Below are 21,620 nucleotides of genomic sequence, written 5' to 3' on the forward strand. Positions count from 1 at the left end.
AATAAGCTAAACCCATGAAGTATATTTATTTTCTCTATCGTTTCATTGGAGGGACACAGGACCATGGGTTATGCTGCTGTCACTAGGAGGCTGACACTAAGTAAACATAAAAAGTTAGCTCCTCCCTAGCAGTATACACCCCGAGCCGGAGGCGGGCTCAGATCAGTTTTTTGCTTAGTGTCGTAGGAGGCTGATGTGGGCCGTCTCGGCCCCCCTCAGCCATTTGTTTTTTTGCGCTTTTTTCCTTTATTTCGGCGCCGCTCATCGCTCTCATACCTGTCTTCTTTTTCTCTGCAGGTATTCTCTTCACTCATCCTCCGCAGCCCTGTGGGTACCACTCCCCAGGGTCGCAGGGGCTTGAGATTTCGGGCCCTCTCCCCCGTCCATCCCCGTGGTACCACTCCCGGGTTTGTTCGTGTGGGCAGGTTGTCGTGGGCACCCCTGTTTCGCCCTGCGGTATCACTCCAAAGGGCGTACAGGGGCACACAGCAGGGATGGGACCTCCGCAGCGCGTTTGTGATCCGATGGGGGCCTTTCACGCTGCCTTCTCCTGCAGGGGGGCTCCTTCCCCATCATGATGTCCACTTCCCTGCCTCAGAACGCTCTCCCCCGGAGTCCACAGTCTTCCTGGACGAGAGGGCGCCCTGCCTGCACCGCATCCGTCGCTGGGCTGGCGCCGCCGAGATCAGGTAGGACCGACCTCTCCTACCCTTTTCCCCCGGCCCACTCCAAAATTTAGGCCCCGGTCTCGGCCTAGTCGCTCCTGCGTCCTAGCCACGCCCCCGCTGCATCGCTATTGGCCGCCGGTCGTCTGGCCCAGTCTCCTCCCACCGCTCAGCCTCCTGGCTTGTGGTGGGGGCTGTGGATACTCCGGTTTTTCGCGCCTGAACGCTGCTCCTCCCCCAGCCTCCTCCAGCGTCCCCTCGCCATTTTAGCCTGTTCCTGGTCCCCTGAGGCTGCTGCGAGCCGGCGTTCTCCCTCTCTCTGGCCAGCTCACTCCTGGACTCCCTCTTCTGGACTGGTGGGCAGCACACAGGACCTGGGTAAGCCTGCTCCTAAGGAGTAGCCCTCACTAAGTAGCGTTCTCTTAGTTTAGGGACGAGTTAACCCTCTCCTGTCTCCTTCCTAGCAGCCACCAGGGAGAGTTCTTTTTTCACCATGCCTAATACTAAGTTCACCCGACCCAAGCAGGCCCCCTTTGCCTTATTTTTTGCATGCTCCTCCTGCAAAACCAAATTTACCCAGGGCCAGGACGCCCCACTATGCTCCGTCTGTTCTACAGACTCGCAGCCTCCGCAGGACTCCTCGGCCGACGCTTCTGATACCGCAGACGCCACAGCGCCAGATGCCACAGGGTCCTGCGTCCCACACCCCCCCCCCCCCGACTGGCTAGCGTCCCTGTCCCAGTCCATAGATTCCCTCTCTGAGGCTTCTCGGACCATCGCGCAAGCACTGCGCTTGCTGCCGTCGCTCGCCCAGACTCCCGCAGACCCGACGCAATTGCCTCCGGAGCAGGTGAGCCCCGTCGCAGGGGCTTCCTCGGCTGCTCAGAAGCGGACCCGCCAGGTCTCGTCTTCAGGGTTTTCCCAGGTTTCACCTTCATCCCCAGGTCCAGACCATCATTACTCCAGGGAGTCTTCTGACCGCTCCGATGATGATTCCGATGCAGCATTCCTGCTGGACTCAGAGCAGGCGGCTGATATTCGGCGCATGGTGAATAGCCTGATAGAAGCAGTAAACCAGACCCTAAGGCTTTGTGTCCACGAGAGAATGTTGCTGCGGATTTTTGTGCCTCAAAATCCGCAGCTTTCCCCCAGAATCCGCACCTTAGCATAGCTGCGGATTTGACGCAGATTTGACGCGGATTTCGTTGCGGATTTTGATGCGGATTTTGTCCATTGTACTCTAATGTGTTTCTGAATAAAGCTTTGACTGTTGAAGGCAAAAAAAAGTCTCTTTGTGTCATTTCCTGTCCCAACCCTCCTTTCTTCTCCATTATCCATTTTGTTAGCAGTCTCACAGTGTGCTTATACAGAAAAGCTGCGGCCAACACCACTGGGCTCTTACATTCTAACAGGCTGTATATAATAACCCAGTGGTGGTGGCCGCAGCTTATAGCCAAAAAATGTGGTCCCATGTTCCCTTTCACTGTTATTTAAAAAAAAAAAAAAAGTGCTCCGCTGTATTTTCACTGTCCAGCCCGATGCAAGCGAGCAACTGAGGGCTGTGCTTCTCAGCGGGATAAGGCTGAAGCATTCTCTGCCCCTCCCGCTGAGAAAAACAGTCCTCAGCTGCCCCTGAAAATGGCGGCTCCGTTGTGAAGCGCCATTCTCAGGTGCTGTACCGAGGCTCATCCAGCTGCCCTGATGCATTTGGCTGGCTGGGTAATTACGGGGTTAATACCAGTTTTCTGCAAACTGGCACTAAGCCCGAGGTTCATAATGTCATGCCTGTGTAGACACAGCCATTATGAACCTCCATTTGGGAAAAAAGAAAACACAACACCTTTTATTAAAAATTTTAATTGAAAGAAACACACACACACATCCCTGATTGCCATCTTTATTACTCCCAAGCCTCAGAGGTTAATCCAGGACAATATCACAGGAAAGCTCTCTGCCGGCTGCTGGGAGCGGCAGAACTCACTGGCCGGGTCAGCTCAGTTCATAGCTGAGCTCGGGTCAGCTGACTTCAGAGCATCAGCTGACCCGGGCACAGAAGTCAGCCGGTCAGCTGACTTAATTCGCGAGCGCGGGCAGGTCAGCTGAGTGCACATCGACAGCTGAATAGTTGGCCGATGTGCACTCATCTGACCCGGGCATGGACGTCAGCCGGTCCCAGCAGACGGAAGAGAGCTTTGCAGTATCTCGTACACTGACGGCTGGTGGGACCGGCTGACGTCCGTGCCCGGGTCACATGACTGCACATCGTCAGCTGACTTAATTCGCGAGCGCGGGCTGGTCAGCTGACTGCACACCGACCAGCTGATGTGCCGGGCTCCGATGTGCACTCATATGACCCGGGCACGGACGTCAGCCGGTCCCAGCAGACGGAAGAGAGCTTTGCAGCATCTCGTACACTGACAGCTGCTGTGACCGGCTGACGTCCGTGCCCGGGTCAGCCGGGTGCACATCGGAGCTGTCGTGGATTATCGTCGGGGGATTCAGGGAGTAATAAAGATGGCAATCAGGGATGTTTGTGTGTTTTTATTTCAAATAAAAATTTTCAAAAAGTGTTTTCTTTTCTTTATTACCAAACGGAGGTTCATAATGGCCGTGTCTACACAGGCATGACATTATGAACCTCGGGCTTAGTGCCAGTTTGCAGAAAACTGGCATTAACTCCGTTATATTACCCAGCCAGCCAAATGCATCAGGGCAGCTGGATGAGCCTCGGTACAGCACCTGAGAATGGCGCTTCACAACGGAGCCGCCATTTTCAGGGGCAGCTGAGGACTGTTTTTCTCAGCGGGAGGGGCAGAGAATGCTTCAGCCTTATCCCGCTGAGAAGCACAGCCCTCAGTTGCTCGCTTGCATCGGGCTGGACAGTGAAAATACAGCGGAGCACATTTTTATTTTTTTTTAAAAAAGAATTGTGAAAAAAGAGCTGTGATCCTGTTTTGCCAGCTAAAAGCAAGCAGCCTGTAACTAGCTGCTTTTAGCTGGCAATCCAGAGTCCGGACACAACACGACTACACTGCCACTACTCTACACTACAAAATGGTGAAACTTCCTCTTCCTGAACCATCCTACATCACTTCCTGCGGATTTGTTTGCGAGATCCGCACCAAATCCGCAGGAAAAAGAGCCTGTGGGAACAGACCTGCGGATTTCTTGCGGATTTTACACCTTGCATTGACTTGCATGGGAAAAATCCGCACCAAAATCCGCAACAATAATTGACATGCTGCAGATTTTTCCGGATCAAAATCCGCGGCAAATCCGCCGCGGAAAAATCCGCAGCATGGGCACAGCATTTCCAAAATGCCATTGAAATGGCTTGGAAGTGCTGCTGCTGCAGATTTTCGGCAAATCCGCGGCAAAATCCGCAGTAAATCCGCAGCGTGGGCACATAGCCCAAAGGTACAGGTGGACCCCGTCTCCTCCCAGACCACCCAGGTCTCGTTTAAGCGGATGAAGCGGGCCCAAAGCGCATTCAGCGGACATCCAGAATTCGCTGAGTTACTGCGCAACCACAGGCAACAGCCGGACAAGGTATTTACCAGCGGTAAGTCCATTGATTTCATTATCCCTTTCCTGAGGGTCTTCGAAAGGAATGGGCAGGCTCCCCTGTGGTCGATCCCCCAATCTCCCGCCTGTCTTCTCACACAGTCCTTCCACTCACTAACGGTACGTCTCTCAAGGACCCCACGGACCGTACTATTGACAGGTTGGCCCGTTCCGCCTTCGAGGCAGCGGGCACATCCCTCTCACCGGCCTTTGCCTCGGTTTGGGTTGCGAAGGCTCTGATGTCCTGGGCGGACACGCTACGCTGCAGACTCCGCGCCATTCCTGCCAATCCGGACCTGGTCCTCATCGCCTCGCAGATTTCCCTCGCGGGTGAGTACCTGCTCAATGCAGCCCTGGCATCTGCCAATTGCGCGGCCCAGGCCGCCAGCAACAATGTGGCCATCCGTCGAGCCCTCTGGCTCCGGTCCTGGAACGCGGATGCGGCCTCTAAGAAGTCACTGACTTCCCTGCCCTTCCTAGGGGAACGTCTTTTCGGAGATAAGCTGGACCAGTTGATCTCCGATGCGACGGGAGGAAAGAGTTCATCTCTCCCCCAATAGCGCCCCAAGCGCATCCGGAATCGGCGCCCCACCGCTCGTTTCCGGCCCTTTCGCAGCTTCAACTCCCCTCCCCAGCCTCGAAAAAGCCGCTCTCCTCCGAGAGACATTCAAGACCAATCCCGCCTGACGTTCACGTCCCCGCCAGTCCACGAAATCCTCTTCCGGTTACCGCCGACGCTCCTCCAAGTGACTCGCGGTCGGCGCGCAACAGCGCCAGACTCGTGGGAGGGCGTCTGTCTCGTTTCCAGCATGTGTGGATCCCCCTGACCGCCGATGCCTGGGTCAGAGAGATCATCACCTCAGACTACAAAATAGAATTTGATTCAAAGCCACCGAGACGTTTTTTCCTATCTCGCCCTCCCGAGTCTCCCGCGCGGGCTCGCGTATTCTTTCACTCCATAGACTCCCTCCTCCAAGCCGTAGTCGTGGTACCAGTCCCTCCCGCAGAACGTTTCAAGGGGTTCTATTCCAACCTTTTCGTGGTCCCCAAGAAGGACGGCTCTGTCCGCCCCGTCCTCGACCTAAAACTTCTAAACAGGTCGGTGAGGCCTCGGCCGTTTCGAATGGAGTCACTCCGGTCCGTGATCGCGTCCATGGAGGTCGGCGAATTCCTGGCATCGCTGGATATTCAAGACGCCTATCTTCACGTCCCTATAGCCACCTCTCACCAACAGTTCCTCCGCTTTGCGATAGCGGAAGATCACTTCCAGTTCACGGCTCTTCCTTTCGGCCTCACATCCGCCCCCAGAGTCTTTACGAAGATCATGGCGGCTGCCATGTCCGTCCTACATTCCAGGGGTGTTATGGTCATCCCGTACTTGGACGATATGTTGATCAAAGGTTCTTCTTTTGAGGACTGTCGTCTTGGGGTTCAGGTCACGATCGACACCCTTTCACGGTTAGGGTGGCTGATCAATCGGAAGAAGTCCTCTCTGACCCCGGCCCGACAGATCACCTTTTTAGGCATGGTATTCGATACCACCCAAGGGCGAGTTTTCCTCACACAGGAGAAGATGTCCTCCCTGCAACGAGGCCTCCGCGCTCTCCGGCGTCAGCGCCAAGTTTCCATCAGGTTCGGCATGCGAGTCCTCGGTCGTATGGTGGCGGCGATGGAAGCAGTACCCTTTGCACGGTTCCACCTCCGGCCCCTCCAGCTGGCCTTGCTGAAGAAGTGGGACAGATCTCCCTTTTTCTCTTGACCGCAGGTTTCATCTTTCGCCGGAGACCCGCCACTCACTCCGTTGGTGGATCAATCAACTCAACCTCGCGTCGGGAAGGTCATTCCTCCCGCTCCACTGGAAGATAGTGACCACTGACGCCAGTCTCCAGGGCTGGGGGGCAGTGTTTCGGCATCACACAGCGCAAGGCCGATGGACACCGCGGGAGAGTTGTCTCCCGATCAACATTCTGGAGATAAGAGCCATCCGGCTAGCCTTGCAGCAATTTCAGCACCTAGTACAGGGTTGCCCGGTCAGGATCCAGTCGGACAATGCAACGGCGGTGGCGTACATCAACCACCAAGGAGGCACAAGAAGTGTCGGGGCGATGCGAGAAGTCATGAAGATTTTGCACTGGGCCGAGTGTCATCACTCCCTGATCTCAGCGGTACACATCCCAGGCGTGGACAATTGGGCGGCGGACTTCCTCAGCAGGGAAGGCCTCGCCTCCGTCGAATGGTCCCTCAACCGGGAAGTCTTCAACCAGATCTGCGACAGATGGGGAGTTCCGGATGTGGACCTAATGGCCTCCCGGTTCAACTGTCAGGTTCCGCAATTTGTAGCGCGTTGCCGCGACCGCTTGGCTTTAGGAGTCGACGCCCTCACCCTGTCATGGAGCCAGTTCAGTCTCCCGTACATCTTCCCTCCGCTCCCTCTGATTCCGAGGGTCCTCAAGAAGATCAAGGCAGAAGGAATACCAGTCATCCTGGTGGCTCCGGACTGGCCCAGGCGAGCATGGTTCGCGGAACTCACTCAGCTCCTCGCAGACGCTCCGTTTCGCCTTCCAGACCGTCCAGATCTCCTGCAGCAGGGACCTCTTTTCCATCAGAACTCAAAGGTCCTAAATTTGACGGCCTGGCCATTGAATCCTGGGTTCTAGCTCAGTCTGTTTTTTCTTCAAGAGTGATACAAACAATGATTAGAGCCAGGAAGCCATCTTTATCAAGAATATACTACCACACGTGGAAGGTCTTCTTCAGGTGGTGTGAAGAGCACAGCATTTCTTCTCCTCTCGCCTTCTCCCTTCCTTCCCTATTGGCATTCTTGCAGTCAGGCCTAGATGCGGGTCTCTCGCTCGCCACACTAAAGGGCCAGGTATCGGCTTTGTCAATCCTGTTTCAGAAGCCACTGGCCTCTCGCCCACAGGTTAAGACCTTCATCCAGGGAGTTGCCCACCTGGCCCCGCCGTATCGTCGGCCTCTAGAACCATGGGACCTTAATCTAGTCCTAGGGTCACTTCAGGGTCCCCCCTTCGAGCCCTTGCGGGATTCTTCCCTTTCTCACCTGTCTTGGAAGGTGGTGTTCCTCGTTGCCATCACTTCTATTCGAAGGACGTCAGAGCTGGCAGCTCTCTCTTGTCGTGCCCCCTTTTTGATTTTTCACCAGGACAAAGCGGTTCTCCGGCCAGATCCCTCCTTTCTCCCAAAGGTGGTCTCCCCGTTCCATCTAAACGAAGAAATTGTCCTTCCGTCCTTCTGTCCTGGTCCCTCTCACAGCTTGGAGAAGTCCTTGCACACCCTGGACCTGGTGCGCGCCCTTAGAATTTATGTCTCCAGAACCGCTCCGTTCCGTAAGTCGGATGGTCTGTTTGTCCTTCCTTCTGGTCCCAAGACGGGTGAATCGGCATCCAAAGCCACAATTGCCAGACGGATCCGTTCCGCCATATCTGAGGTTTATCGGATTCGGGACAAGTCTCCGCCGCGGGGGGTAAGGGCGCACTCTACCCGAGCAGTGGGAGCCTCTTGGGCTGTTGGGGGAGACCTCCGGGTCTCTCTCAGGGTCACGGATTTGGATTTCAAATCAGAACTGCGCAGATGTATATGAATCAGGAAAATGACCACACAGAGAAACGTGTCTCTATTTGGGAGAAGTGAAGGTCTTCTGCCAGTGTATTCAAAAGCATAACATTTTATACAGCTTTTTGGACAGTCCTGTAAAACAACATTCCTTTAAGGCATTCAGGTGTGTCTGGGAAGAGAGGAAAGTCTATTCAAGAATATTGCTTAATCATGAGTCTAACCGGTTTTCCAAGACTGGAAGAAGACATTGAAGAATGTCACTTTACTTATTTATGAGACTGCAAACTCATTACTTAGCCCTAAGCATAGTTGGTTTACGTTTACAATCCTTGCAACATTTCATTCAGGTATATGTAAAAAGCAATACATAAAACATAGAAAATACAGATTAATCTTATTATAATATAATATCATACTGGACAAACGATTCATAGCCTAGGCCTTCACAGGGCGATTAGGCATCAGGCGTCGGCCGACCAGGTCTGCAAGGCCGCCACCTGGTCTAGCCTGCATATCTTTACTAGGTTCTACCATGTTCACACCCAAGCATCGGCAGATGCTAGTTTTGGGAGAAAGGTCTTGCAGGCGGCAGTTGCACACCTGTAATAGGGTGACAGCATTCAATTATAGTACAAGCCCGCCGAGGGAGGTCGTTGTTTTCTTCCTATCTGCGGTGCTTCTGTATTCCCACCCAGGGACTGCTTTTGGACGTCCCATGGTCCTGTGTCCCCCAATGAAACGATAGAGAAAGTAGGATTTTTGTGTACTCACCGTAAAATCTCTTTCTCTGAGTCTTCATTGGGGGACACAGCACCCACCCTGCTTGTTTTTTGGTTGTTTAATTGCATTTGCCTGCCATTTTCAGCGGTCTTATGTTCATAGACCACTTGTTCGCACGGCTGCATTATTTTAGTTATAACTTGTTTTATGTATGGTGATTCTGGTGGTACTCCTACTGCTTGTGCACCAAACTGATCTGAGCCCGCCTCCGGCTCGGGGTGTATACTGCTAGGGAGGAGCTAACTTTTTATGTTTACTTAGTGTCGGCCTCCTAGTGACAGCAGCATAACCCATGGTCCTGTGTCCCCCAATGAAGACTCAGAGAAAGAGATTTTACGGTGAGTACACAAAAATCCTACTATTCCAGATCCCCCACCCAATATGATGTCCATATACTCTTATTGAACATATGAACGAGATTTAAAACTACACTTAAAAGATTGTTGGTGAATAAATGTATTGTTACAGAAGAAACCTCCTTACCATAGATATGACACAATAATTCTAGAAAAACGATAACACTAGGGATCATTTTTTATTTTTGATTTTTTTTTTTTTACAGGTGCAAAAATGATGTATCATTTGGACAAATCAAGACAAGAGAAGGCGATTGCCATAGCTACAAGACTTGATGATACTTTAATTGATAGGCATGTGCAGGTAAGCCATGTAACACAACCGCCCTCTTTATTATCATCCTAACTGATTAACAGCTTTGTCTGCACTTGTACATAGGTAGGGCTGTCAATCACTGGGACCACCAACTGGACTCCTAACCCCGGCATTATCAGTAATTTTTATGAATCACGAGTTATTCTGAATATTTTCTTATAGAACTATATATCAGTCTGCTCAGCTTCTATTGTTGCTGCTTTCAGATTGCACAGCACATTCAATTTAGCAACTTCCCTTTTAAACCCAATTTATAGTTTTGGTCCATGGCAAATCTTCAGAAATCATCTCAATATATTTTAGCACCTTCTCTCCGCTGGACTTCATACTATAACCTAGGAAGGGTACGAGTGCATGGAGTGAGCTCAGAAGCTGAGCCCATTCTACACAGCCCAGGTGCTGACTGTGTTACACAGCCAGCACCTACCTCTAACATCAATGTTTGGCGCCTGCTCCAAACGCTGCTGTTTAGCCACTTGAGTATATCTACACTAGGTCATAATGAAAAAAAATTGTGCTTAAGCACCAACAGGCAGGTAGTTGCTACTTACTTGTCTGTTGTGCCTGGCACTGTTTTTTGCTGGTACAGAGCAATCGAAGACCACACCTGCCAACAATTCAGCTGTTTTGTCAACAGGGCGGTGCCTTGTTTTCTGCTCTGTTCTGTTATGATGGGACTGCCAACGTCATGCTGATTGACAGGTGCTTGCCTACCTGGAGGAGCCAGCTGTCCATCAGCATGACCTCGGCGGTCCCGCCCTGTCAGCATAGCAGGAAAGAAGCCGCAACTCTTTTGACGTAACGGCAGCTGAAACGCTAGCAGGAGAGATCACAGTTCTCTCTATTTCAGTGAAGAGCGGCGCCGGGCACAACAAGCAGGTAGGTAGCATCTACCTGCCTGTTTGCGGGGGGGGGGGGGGAAGCTGAAGCACAAAGTTTTGGATATACCCTTTAAAGATAATATGTCATTAATGATGGTCAGTGAGCGCATGAATGTGTAATTCAGGTTTTTTTTATCTTGTTATCTCTTGTGCACAGAGCCTGACAAGGGTCTTGGAAGCTCTTCTTGATGGAAGCTTTGGAAGCTGTAATACTCGATACGAGGAGTACCGGGCAGCCTGCCATAGACTTTTCCCATTTACCCCAGCCTTTATGCTGTCTGCAAATGAAGAGGACTGTAACAGTGTGCAGATAAACCATACAGCTCTTAACCACGATGTGCTTTACAATGAAATGTAGCACAATGACCAGACTTCAGGAAACACTTGTTCAGGGTTCTCATGCATTGGGATGCATGGCACATAAGAATGTGGTTCGCTTACTGACCATGGCCTTTCATCCTTTCTCTCTGAGCCTCCCAAAGAAAGGCCAATATATGACATTAGATCATTATCTCGCACATGTACAACTGTACAGTTTTCAGCCTTTTCTGTGGATTATGGAAGGAGTCGTTCTTTTGCTTCTTCCTCCGCCATACGGACATTATGACAAGGCGGATTACTTGCCTAGAATGTTGCATCTCTAGACTAATACTGACAATATTTGTGTCACATGTAGCACTTCTAGTTCAGAAAAAAATACTCTTAGCTTGAAGATTTTTACATTTTGGCGGATTGATTTTAAACAGTTGTAATTTGTATGACTTCTCCTCTAAGCGAAGCATTATGTGTCAGTGAGCCAGACAAGCAGCACTGCTATACTGCGCTGCTTGATGGTATATGTGTTTGCCAACCATAGACATCAACCTCACATCATGTTTCATGTAAGATGAAAGAGCAACGAATCATGGAAGCAATATCAAACCAGAGTGGCGGTATTTTCCTGTATCTCTTGTGTGTTGTGAAGAGTTTCACGGAAGAGTCTTCAATCAGTTATTTCGGACGCTGTCACGGAGTGCTGGCTGCTGTTTTTCTTCTTCAGAATCACAATTTTTGCTGTGTTAAGAACAGATTGAAAATGTAAAAGAGTTGAGCCCTTGTATAAGACGGATGAAAAAAGGCCTAGAATGTATTGTACACCTGTCCGAGAACCATAAATTCTTATCAGGCCTGTGTGTCCAAGATGCTCTCATAATCTGGCAAACCTGCCAAATGAATTTCTCAATATGTCTTAAAGGAGTTGTTCAGTCAGTAAAACTTGTCTATATGTGTTTTACATGGTAATTTATAAAATGTACTAATGTACTTTTGTTAAGCTCCCCAGTGTCCTAATTTCAGCACTAGCTTTGCATAACCTTGCGCTAGCTTTGCAGGACATCCCCCTCCTCTCAGTTGGTACGTTACTAGTGATGATCCAGAGGAAGGGGCCTGGCTTCGCTATTGATCTGAGCCTGAAAATGACATCACCAGCCATGTGCTGGCACAGGAGGACACAGCAGAACCGGCAGTAAATCAGGACACATGGTATAACTTTTATAAGTTGGCACTTTAAACACATTTTATACAGGTTTTTTTCTATGGCTGGACAACCTACTAAGTATTAGTAAGAAATCAGTTTTTGTGATACATGGCTCCAAATACTCTGTGTATTTTTCGGATTATAAGACGCACTTTTCCTCCCACAAATTTGGGAGGAAAGTGAAGGGTGCGTCTTATAATCCGAATGTAGCTTACCGGTTGGTGGTGGAGAGGGGTAGCAGGAGGCATGGGCAATGCTACAGGGGCTGCAGCGGCTGTGCTGTGGCGGCGACTGGGCTGCCAGGCGCTGGGGCTGCCAGGCGGTGAGAGCTTCAAATAATGGCGCCCGGAGACGGCGCATGCGCAGATTGAGCTTCTCGGCTCAAGATTTCATCTGCGCACACGCCGCCTCTGGCCTATTGATCTCCCAGCAGCGGAGTTAAGGAAAACGGCGCCCGGAAGTGGCGCATGCGCAGATGAGGTCTCTGCTTGTCGTTGAGCCGATGGCTTAATCTGCGCACACGCCGACTCTGGGTACCATTTCTTTGAAGCCCTGACCGCCCCAGCCCAGCTGCAGCCCTAGCACAGCCGCCCCAGCACAGCGGTCGCTGCCACCACTGACAGTTGCTGGGACACCCACCGCACCGCCCGCAGCATCGCCCTGCTCCACCATCGCCCCTGCCTTCTGTGACCCCGCTCCACCACTGCTGCCGCTCCCCACTGGTTCAGTAAGAAGCAACTGGATTATAAGACTGAACCCATTTTTTTATTTTTTTATTTTTTTTCTCTAAACTTGGGGTGCGTCTTATAATCCAGTGTGTCTTATAAACCACAAAATACGGTATATAACCTGCTAACTGCCAGCACCACCACTAGAAGGAGGTTGGGGGTGTACGGCGAGTAACCTATGGAGCTCAATAATATACCAGTGTGCAATAATTGATCAGTACGCTACAATGGTAGCTGCAGGCATGTTATGTTTTATTATCTATGTCATTCTGTATCAGTAAAACAGCACATTACAAACCTTTATGAAGAAATTATTCAGCACGGCGTTTTGGCCCTAAAAACAACATGGTGTTAAAAGGTGAACATTTCCATGCAGCTTGTCATGGGACAGTGATCTCATGTTCGTATATATCTGCACCCTGGAGCTACTAATTGTTTTACTAGAGAACTAATGATCATTTATACGCACGGTAACCTTGCGTCCAATGCTGCTCCCTTGGAAGATGGAGCCTTCCTTTTAGAGGCGCTGTCTGCTGAATGCATCTCATGTTCATTACTTTTTGCAAATAAAGCCTTTTTCATTTATATTTTTAAGATTGCTTTTAGCTGCCACATTCTGTGTATCACAGTACAGTACATACAGTGACATGCAAATGTTTGGTCACCCCTGGTAGAAATCACTGTTATTGTGAACAGTTAAGCAAGTTGAAGATGAAATTATCTCTAAAAGGCATAAAGTTAAAGATGACACAGTTTGTCTAGATTTTAGGCAAAAAAAAAAACAAAAAAGAATCTTTTGAGGTCTAGTCACAGATTTTCAATGATGTTCAGATCAGGGGACTGTGAGGGCAATTGTAAAACCTTCAGCTTGTGCCTTTTGAGGTCATCTATTGTGGATTTTGATGTGTGTTTTAGATCAACATCCAGTTGTAGAAGCCATCCTTTTTTCAACATCAGCTTTTTTTTTTAGATGGTGTTAGGTTTGCATCAAGAATTTGCTGAAATTTCATTGAATCCATTATTCCCTCTACCCTTGAAATGTTCTCCGTGCCATTGGCTGCAACACAACCCCAAATGATTGCTCCACCCCCATGCTTAATGGTTGGTGAGATATTCTTTTCCTGAAATTCTGTGTCCCTTTTTCCTCCACACATACATTTTGATCATTGTGGCCAAACAGTTCTACTTTAACCTCATCGGTCCACAGGACTTGTTTCCAAAATGCATCAGGTTTGTTTAGATGTTCTTTTGCATACTTCTGTTGCTGAATTTTATGGTGCAGACGCAGGAAACGTTTTCTTCTGATGACTCTTCCATTAAGGTCATATGTGTGCAGGTGTCTCTGAACAGTAGAACAATGTACCACAACTCCAGAGTCTGCTAAATCTTCCCGAAGGTCTTTTGCAGTCAAGCGAGAGTTCTGATTTGCCTCTCTATCAATCCCACCAGCAGCTCTCGCAGAAATTTTGCTTTGTCTTCCAGACCTTATCTTGACCTCCACTGTTCCTGTTAACTGATATTTCTTAGTTACATTTTGAACTGAGGAAAGGGCAACTTGAAAACACTTTGCTATCTTCTTATAGCATTCTCTTGCTTTCTGGGCCTCTAACATTTTCATTTTCAGAGTGCTAGGCAGCTGTTTTTGGACAAGGTTAGAGGAGGCTGTTCTTTGTTTTTTTGGGTTTTTTATAAAGTTGTGAAATTCGCATCACTTGGCCTGTCCTAAGGATGACAATGAACAAGCCATAACCCCAACAAACTAATTAAGGTCTGAAACCTTGGTCAAAGTTATCTGAGCCAACAAGTCTCCATAGATGGCCAAAATTCTGCATTGGCCTATTTTCCTTTTTGTAATTTTAAAATGGAAAGGATGAAAAAAACCCCAAAACATTTATATATATATATAATACACAATTTATTTATTTTTTTCTTTTCATCCTTTCCACTTTAAAATTACAAAAACCCTAAACTACAAACAAGCAGGGGTACCCAAACTTTTGCATGCCACTGTAGCAGACTGCAGAATGATCTAACAGTGAAATGCATCGGTATGCTTGGCTAACTGCTTACCTCTGTAGCCTTTATAGGTACTCACTTGAATTAGTTTGATTTGGTCACAAAACTTCTTAAAAGTTCGACTTTGGTCATAAATCATCCTAGAAGATAGTTCAGAAGCCAAACAAATAAGTATTAGAGACTATGCCATTAGAGTGATCTTACCGAACGATCTCAACTCATTCTGTAGTCTGCTGTGTACTGTGATACATAGAGGCTGTAGAAGTTAAATCTTAATAAATTATTAATGAAATTCTATTGCAAAAATGCTTTTCTCTATCGTTTCATTGGGGGACACAGGACCATGGGGTTATGCTGCTGTCACTAGGAGGCTGACACTAAGTAGACAGAAAAAGTTAGCTCCTCCCTAGCAGTATACACCCCGAGCCGGAGGCGGGCTCAATTCAGTTTTAGCTTAGTGTCGTAGGAGGCTGATGTGGGCCGTCTCGGTCCCCCTCAGCCATTTGATTTTTGCGCTTTTTTTCCCTTTTCGGCGCCGCTCATCGCTCTCATACCTGTCTTCTCGTTTCTGCAGGTATTTTCTTCATCACTCATCCTCCGCAGCCCTGTGGGTACTACTCCCCAGGGTCGCAGGGGCTTGAGACTTTGGGCCCTCTCCCCCGTTCAGTCCCGTGGTACCACTCCCGGGTTTGTTCGTGTGGGAAACACCTCATGGGCACCCCTGATTTGCCCTGCGGTATCACCCCAAAGGGCGTACAGGGGCATACAGCAGGGATGGGACCTCAGCAGCACGTCTGAAATCCGATGGGGCCCGCATCGCTACCTTCTCCTGCAGGGTGGCTCCTTACCCCCATCATGATGTCCACTTCCCAGTTTCAGCACGCTGCTCCCCCGGAGCCAGCAGTCTTCCAGGACGGGGGCACTGCACACAGGCAGGGGCTGGGCGCCCTGCCTGCACCACATCCATCTCTGGGCCGGCGCCGCCGAGATCAGGTAGGACAGACCTTCTCCTACCTTCTTCTTCAGGCGGCTACAAAATTGAGGCCCCGGTCTTGGCCTAGACGCTCTGCGCCCCAGCCACGTCTCAGCAGTCGGCGGCGCGCGCAGGCACAAGCGCAGAGCTCCCTCTTGGCGCTCCGGTCATCGCTGCTGCGCCACCACTGCTTGCGGGTAGGGCCGCCTGTCTCTACTTCCCTGCTCGCCGGCAGCCCCAAAATTTAGGCCCCGGCTCCGGCCTTGTCTCCAGTGTCCCAGGCCCGCTCTTCACTGCAGTGCTATTGGTTGCCGGCCGGCCGTCTCCGCCCTCCGCTCTGCCCCAGGCATCACAGGGGGGGAGGTGGTTGTGTTTTTCCCGCTCTCCAGACTCCTTCAGCGTCCATCTTCCCTAAAAAAAAAATAAAAATAGAATAGAAATAGGACTCCCGGTGTGCGGATTGCTAAAGCTGCAGCAACCGTTTATAACAGTAAAAACAAGCCCTCAAAAGAGCCACAATCATACAGGGATTGTGTTTTATCAGAGGTTGAGTTTATTATTGTATATATATATATATGTATGTATGTATGTATGTATGTATATATATATATATATATATATATATATATATATATATATTGAATTATACAGGTGCTATCGAGCAACTAGTTGACATGATAGATACATACATATAGAAGGGAACAGTGGTTTTTACTATCAACATATATTCCCGGAATAATATCTCAACTTTTGAATTCACCCAAGTCATGTCAGATTTAATGATTACAGCCACCGCAGCCCCTGACACTGCAGGTCCCGATATCCCCCCCGGCCGGCTGGTTAGCGCCCCTGTCTCAAGCCATAAATACCCTCGCTGACGTCCTCGGGTTGGTGCGCATACGCTGCGTCCCTGGCCGACGCTCTGTCATACCGCCACAGGACTGGCGCAATCCCCTCGGGGAGTTTTCACCTTCATCCCCAGGTCCAGACGGCCGCTCCTCCGGAAGCCTTTCGACCTTTTGGGTGATGGCCCAGGCGTACCGCCTCTGCTGGATTCCAAGCAGGCGCCTGTTGTTCGGCGCATGTCGAATAGCCTGGTAGAAATGGTGAGTCAAGCCATAAAGGTACGGACAGCCCTTTTCTCTCCGTGCACACACAGGGGGAGGTGAGTCCCGTGCCAGGGACCTTATCCACGGCTCGAAGCGGACCCGCCTGGTCTCTTCGGGGCCCCCCCCTGGTTTTTCCTTCATTCCCAGGTCCAAACTTCCGCTCCACCGGAAGCCTTCCAACCCCTCTGGTGATGACCCAGGCGTACCACCTCTGCTGGATTCCGAGCAGGCGCCAGAGGTTCGGCGCATGACGAATAGCCTGGTAGAAACGGTGAGTCAGACCATAAGAGCACGGTGAGTCCTCTTCTTTTCTCTGAGCACACAGGTTTCCTTTAAGACTTTTCTGGCGGACCCATGATGTATTCAGTGGACATCCAGTAGTTCGCCGGGTTACTGCGTCATGCATGTTTTTTTCTGGCACGTGTTTCACGGATCACACCACTGTGTGGTCCGTGGGACATCAGTGATGCCAGAAAAAAATGGACATGTCTCCGTGCAGCAATCATGGACACGCGGGTCAGCCGCACGGAGACACGTGCAGTGAAAAATCACTGACGTGTGAGCAGACCCATTGATTATAATGGGTCTGCGTATGTCAGTGATTCTGGTACGTATAAAAAAAAAAGCACAAACGTAGCAGAATCACTGACGTGTGAAAGGGGCCTAAATGATTGCCAGCACGATCATCGAACATTGTGTCGCTAGTCATTCAGATGTTCTAAGCAATTTCCTGAACTGACATCCTGAACTGACACACCCCAATAGGTTTGCAAACTTGGCAGATGAGGGGGATGTCATTACAGGGGTAGCATTGCTGCAGTAAGGCATGACCTCTGAACGCCAGAGGAGTGTCTGCTCCAGTAAGGGGGGGGGAATAGGATTGCAGGGCAGGCAAGACAGGTACTGGTAGTGGGGGACTCAATTATTAGGGGGACAGATAGGGCAATCTGTCACAAAGACAGGGATCGCCGAACAGTATGTTGTCTTCCTGGCGCTCGAGTTCGGCACATCGCTGATCGGGTTGACAGATTACTGGGAGGGGCTGGGGAGGACCCAGCGGTCATTGTACACATTGGCACAAATGACAAAGTTAGAGGTAGGTGGAAGGTACTTAAAGATGATTTCAGGGAATTAGGTTGTAAGCTTAAAGCATGGACCTCAAAGATGGTATTTTCGGAAATACTACCTGTGCCACGAGCCACACCAGAGAGGCAAAGGGAGATCAGGGAGGTTAACAGGTGGCTCAGGAATTGGTGTAGGAAAGAAGGTTTTCGGTTCCTGGAGAATTGGGCTGACTTTTCAGTTGGCTACAGATTCTATGCTAGGGATGGGCTGCATCTTAATGGGGAGGGTGCAGCTCTGCTGGGGCAGAAAATGGCTAGAAGGTTGGAGGAGTGTTTAAACTAGGAATGGGGGGCGAGGGTATTCACTTTATTGAAGGGGAATGTAGTGCAGATAGTGACCAGGGCACAAGTAATGAAATTGGGGGTGGTACGGGGGGAAGTGTTAGGACAGTTAATACAGTAAGCAGGAATACAGGTACAGAGTCATACGTAACGTGCATGTACACTAATGCCCGAAGCCTCACAAATAAGGTGGAGGAATTAGAATTAATATTTTCTTTTTCGCTCCTAATTGGGAGACCCAGACAGTGGGTGTATAGCTACTGCCCTCTGGAGGCCGCACAAAGAACTACACTTAAAAGTGTAAGGCCCCTCCCCTTCTGGCTATACACCCTCCCGTAGGAGTACAGATTCCTCAGTTTTAGCTTTGTGCGCAAGGAAGTCAGACACGCACGCATAGCTCCATTGTTTTTAGTCAGCAGCAGCTGCTGACTATGTCGGATGGAAGAAAAGAGGACACATATAGTGTCCCCAGCATGCTCCCTTCTCACCCCACTGTATGTCGGAGGTGTTTGTAAGGTTGAGGTACCCATTGCGGGTACGGCGGCAGGAGCCCACATGCTGATTCCTTCCCCATCCCTTTTTACAGGGCTCTGGGTGAAGTGGGATTTACTGGTCTCCAGGCACTGAGACCGGGCTCCATCTACAGCCCCTGGACAAGATGCTGGATGGAGCGGAGTACATCAGGGACATGGCCCTGCATCCTCAAGGTACTCTGTGTCCCCGTGCAGGCGCTCACACCGCAGCATGCTGGGTGTTGTAGTGCGCCGGGGGACGTCAGCGCTACGGCGCTTGTGCCATGGCCTCATTCAGCTTAGCTGAAGCAGGCACACTTCCTGGAATCGGTCGCGCCGGCCGCTGGGACTGCGGTGCGGCTGGCACTTGTGGTGCGCCGGGGACTTCAGCGCGGCCCGCGCTTTTACGGCGGCCGCGCTGATAACTCGAGTCCCCGGCTTTTGCGGCCTGCTTCCGTTCGTTCCCGCCCCCGGACCTGCCAGTCAGGAGAGGGGCGGGACGCTGGCCACATCTAGAAATCGGTCATGCCGGCCGCTGGGACTGCGGCGCGGCTGGCACTTGTGGTGCGCCGGGGACTTCAGCGCGGCCCGCGCTTTTACGGCGGCCGCGCTGATAACTCGAGTCCCCGGCTTTTGCGGCCTGCTCCCGTTCGTTCCCGCCCCCAGACCTGCCAGTCAGGAGAGGGGCGGGACGCTGGACAGTGCATCAGCGCTGAGGGCTGGAGTCGTTTTTACATACTCCAGCCCTCACAATCGGCACAGAGGGGACACTGTTTCCCGCACTTTTGTTTGGGAACTCCCACGGACCGCCCCTCTCCACAGACGCCGGCAGCCATTCCTGCTGACACGCTGAGCTGCAGAGGGGAGCCGGGGAGACCCAGACAAGGAATTCTTCGCCTCTTACCCGCTATTCAGCGGGTGGTAAGCAGCCCTCAGGGCTCACCCCCTCTTGTGCCAGTAGTATTCTTAGTATTTTGTTGCTACAAATACTTGGTATTACATAGCGCTGGTCGCCCTTTGGCTATAGACTCTCTCACATTCAGAGAGCCAGCAGCATGTCGTCCGCAAAACGCAAGGGTGCCAAAGCACAGACATTATATGCTTCCTGCACCGCATGTGGGACTTTTCTACCGGCAGGCTCCACGGACCCCCATTGTGTGCAGTGCTCGGCCCCTGCGGCGCTTGCACAGCCGGGGCCTCTGCTGGACGTGACCCAGGGTGTACCACCTGTGAATGCTGTCCAGGTGACAGGCACTGAGTTTGCAGCTTTTGCTGACAGAATGTCTCTCACTATGTCACAAATTCTTGACACATTGCGAGCTAGGCCTGTACTTCAGGCCACGGACACTGTGCAATCATTGCCCCCTGGTCCCCCTCAGCTCCAAGCTCCGGGACGGGCATATACACCTCAGGGTGAAGACTCTGACTCGGACGATGGCCCCGGGCAGCCTAAGCGGGCTCGCTATGACGGGCCTTCACATTCATCTCAATGGTCAGGATCCCAGCGAGATGAATCTATGGGTGATGAGGCGGACGTAACTGATCAGGATTCTGATCCTGGAACCGCTCTCAATCTAGATACACCAGATGGTGACGCCATAGTTAATGATCTTATATTTAACATCAATAAGATGTTAAATATTTCCCCACCAGCTCCTCTTGTGGAGGAGTCAGCTTCGCAGCACGAGAGAATCCATTTCAGATACCCTAAGCGTACTTTAAGCACTTTTCTGGACCACGCTGACTTTAGAGACGCAATCCAGAAACCCCACGCTTATCCTGAAAGGCGTTTTCCTAAACGGCTTAAAGATACACGCTATCCTTTTCCCCCTGAGGTGGTCAAGGGTTGGACCCAGTGTCCAAAAGTGGATCCTCCAATTTCCAGGCTTGCAGCTAGATCCTTGGTTGCAGTTGAAGATGGAGCGGCACTTAAAGATGCCACTGACAGGCAGATGGAGCTCTGGCTGAAATCCATCTATGAAGCGATTGGAGCGTCATTAGCGCCTTCTTTTGCAGCCGTATGGGCACTCCAAGCTATCTCAGCCGGGCTTGCGCGAGTTGACTCCGTCACACGTGCATTTGCCCCGCAGGTAGCACCATTGACCTCGCAAATGGCGGCATTCGCGTCGTACGCGATTAATGCTGTTCTTGACGCTACAAGCCGCACGGCAGTGGCGTCAGCCAACTCCGTTGTTTTGCGTAGGGCCCTGTGGTTGAGACATTGGAAAGCAGATTCTCATTCCAAGAAGTGCTTAACCAATTTGCCTTTTTCTCGTGACCGATTGTTTGGAGAGCGTTTGGATGAAATCATCAAACACTCCAAGGGTAAGGACTCATCCTTACCGCAACACAGACAAAACAGACCCCAACAGAGGAAGGGTCAGTCTGGTTATCGGTCCTTTCGAGGACCGGGCAGGTCCCAATTCGCATCGTCAAAAAAGACTCAAAAGGACCAGAGACGCTCAGATTCTTGGAGGTCTCAGTCACGCCCAAAAAGGGCAGCCGGAGGAACCGTTGCCAAAACGGCGTCCTCCTGACTTGAGGTCTCCGATTCCCACACCCGCGGTCGGTGGGAGGCTTTCCCACTTTGGCGACATCTGGCTGTCACACGTCAAAGACCGTTGGGTGAGGGATATTCTGTCTCACGGGTACAGGATAGAGTTCAGTTCTCGTCCGCCAACTCGTTTCTTCAGAACTTCTCCCCCACCAGACCGAGCCGATGCTCTGTTGCAGGCGGTGGCCGCTCTAAAAGCGGAAGGAGTGGTGACCTCCGTCCCTCTTCAGGAACAAGGTCACGGTTTTTACTCCAATCTGTTTGTGGTCCCAAAAAAGGACGGATCGTATCGGCCCGTCCTGGATCTAAAGTTGCTCAACAGACACGTAAAAGTCAGGAGGTTCCGGATGGAATCCCTACGCTCCGTCATAGCCTCAATGTCTCAAGGAGATTTTCTAGCATCAATAGATATCAAAGATGCGTATCTCCACGTGCCGATCGCACCAGAGCATCAGCGTTTCCTACGCTTCGTCATACACGACGAACACCTGCAGTTCGTAGCGTTACCTTTCGGTCTGGCAACAGCCCCCCGGGTCTTCACCAAGGTCATGGCAGCAGTAGTAGCTGTACTGCACTCGCAGGGTCACTCGGTCATCCCGTATCTAGACGACCTGCTTATAAAGGCACCCTCTCAAGAGGCATGCCAACACAGTCTGAAAGTGGCACTA

At 50.8% G+C, this 21,620-nt stretch overlaps 1 protein-coding gene across 1 annotated transcript in view; it reads left to right on the top strand.

Annotated features, from left to right (window-relative positions):
- The window catches only part of NAA16 (N-alpha-acetyltransferase 16, NatA auxiliary subunit), a 116,929-nt gene extending 102,225 nt beyond the window's left edge, over positions 1–14,704 (top strand). Inside the window, exons 19-20 of the mRNA XM_075336853.1 lie at positions 9,148–9,245; positions 10,296–14,704. Coding sequence (XP_075192968.1) covers positions 9,148–9,245; positions 10,296–10,496 — 299 coding nt within the window. The 3' untranslated portion in view covers positions 10,497–14,704. The remainder of the gene's footprint in view (positions 1–9,147; positions 9,246–10,295) is intronic.
- Positions 14,705–21,620: the final 6,916 nt, after the last annotated feature.

This window comes from Anomaloglossus baeobatrachus, chromosome 2 (assembly GCF_048569485.1).
Source record: "Anomaloglossus baeobatrachus isolate aAnoBae1 chromosome 2, aAnoBae1.hap1, whole genome shotgun sequence".
NCBI lineage: Eukaryota > Metazoa > Chordata > Amphibia > Anura > Aromobatidae > Anomaloglossus > Anomaloglossus baeobatrachus.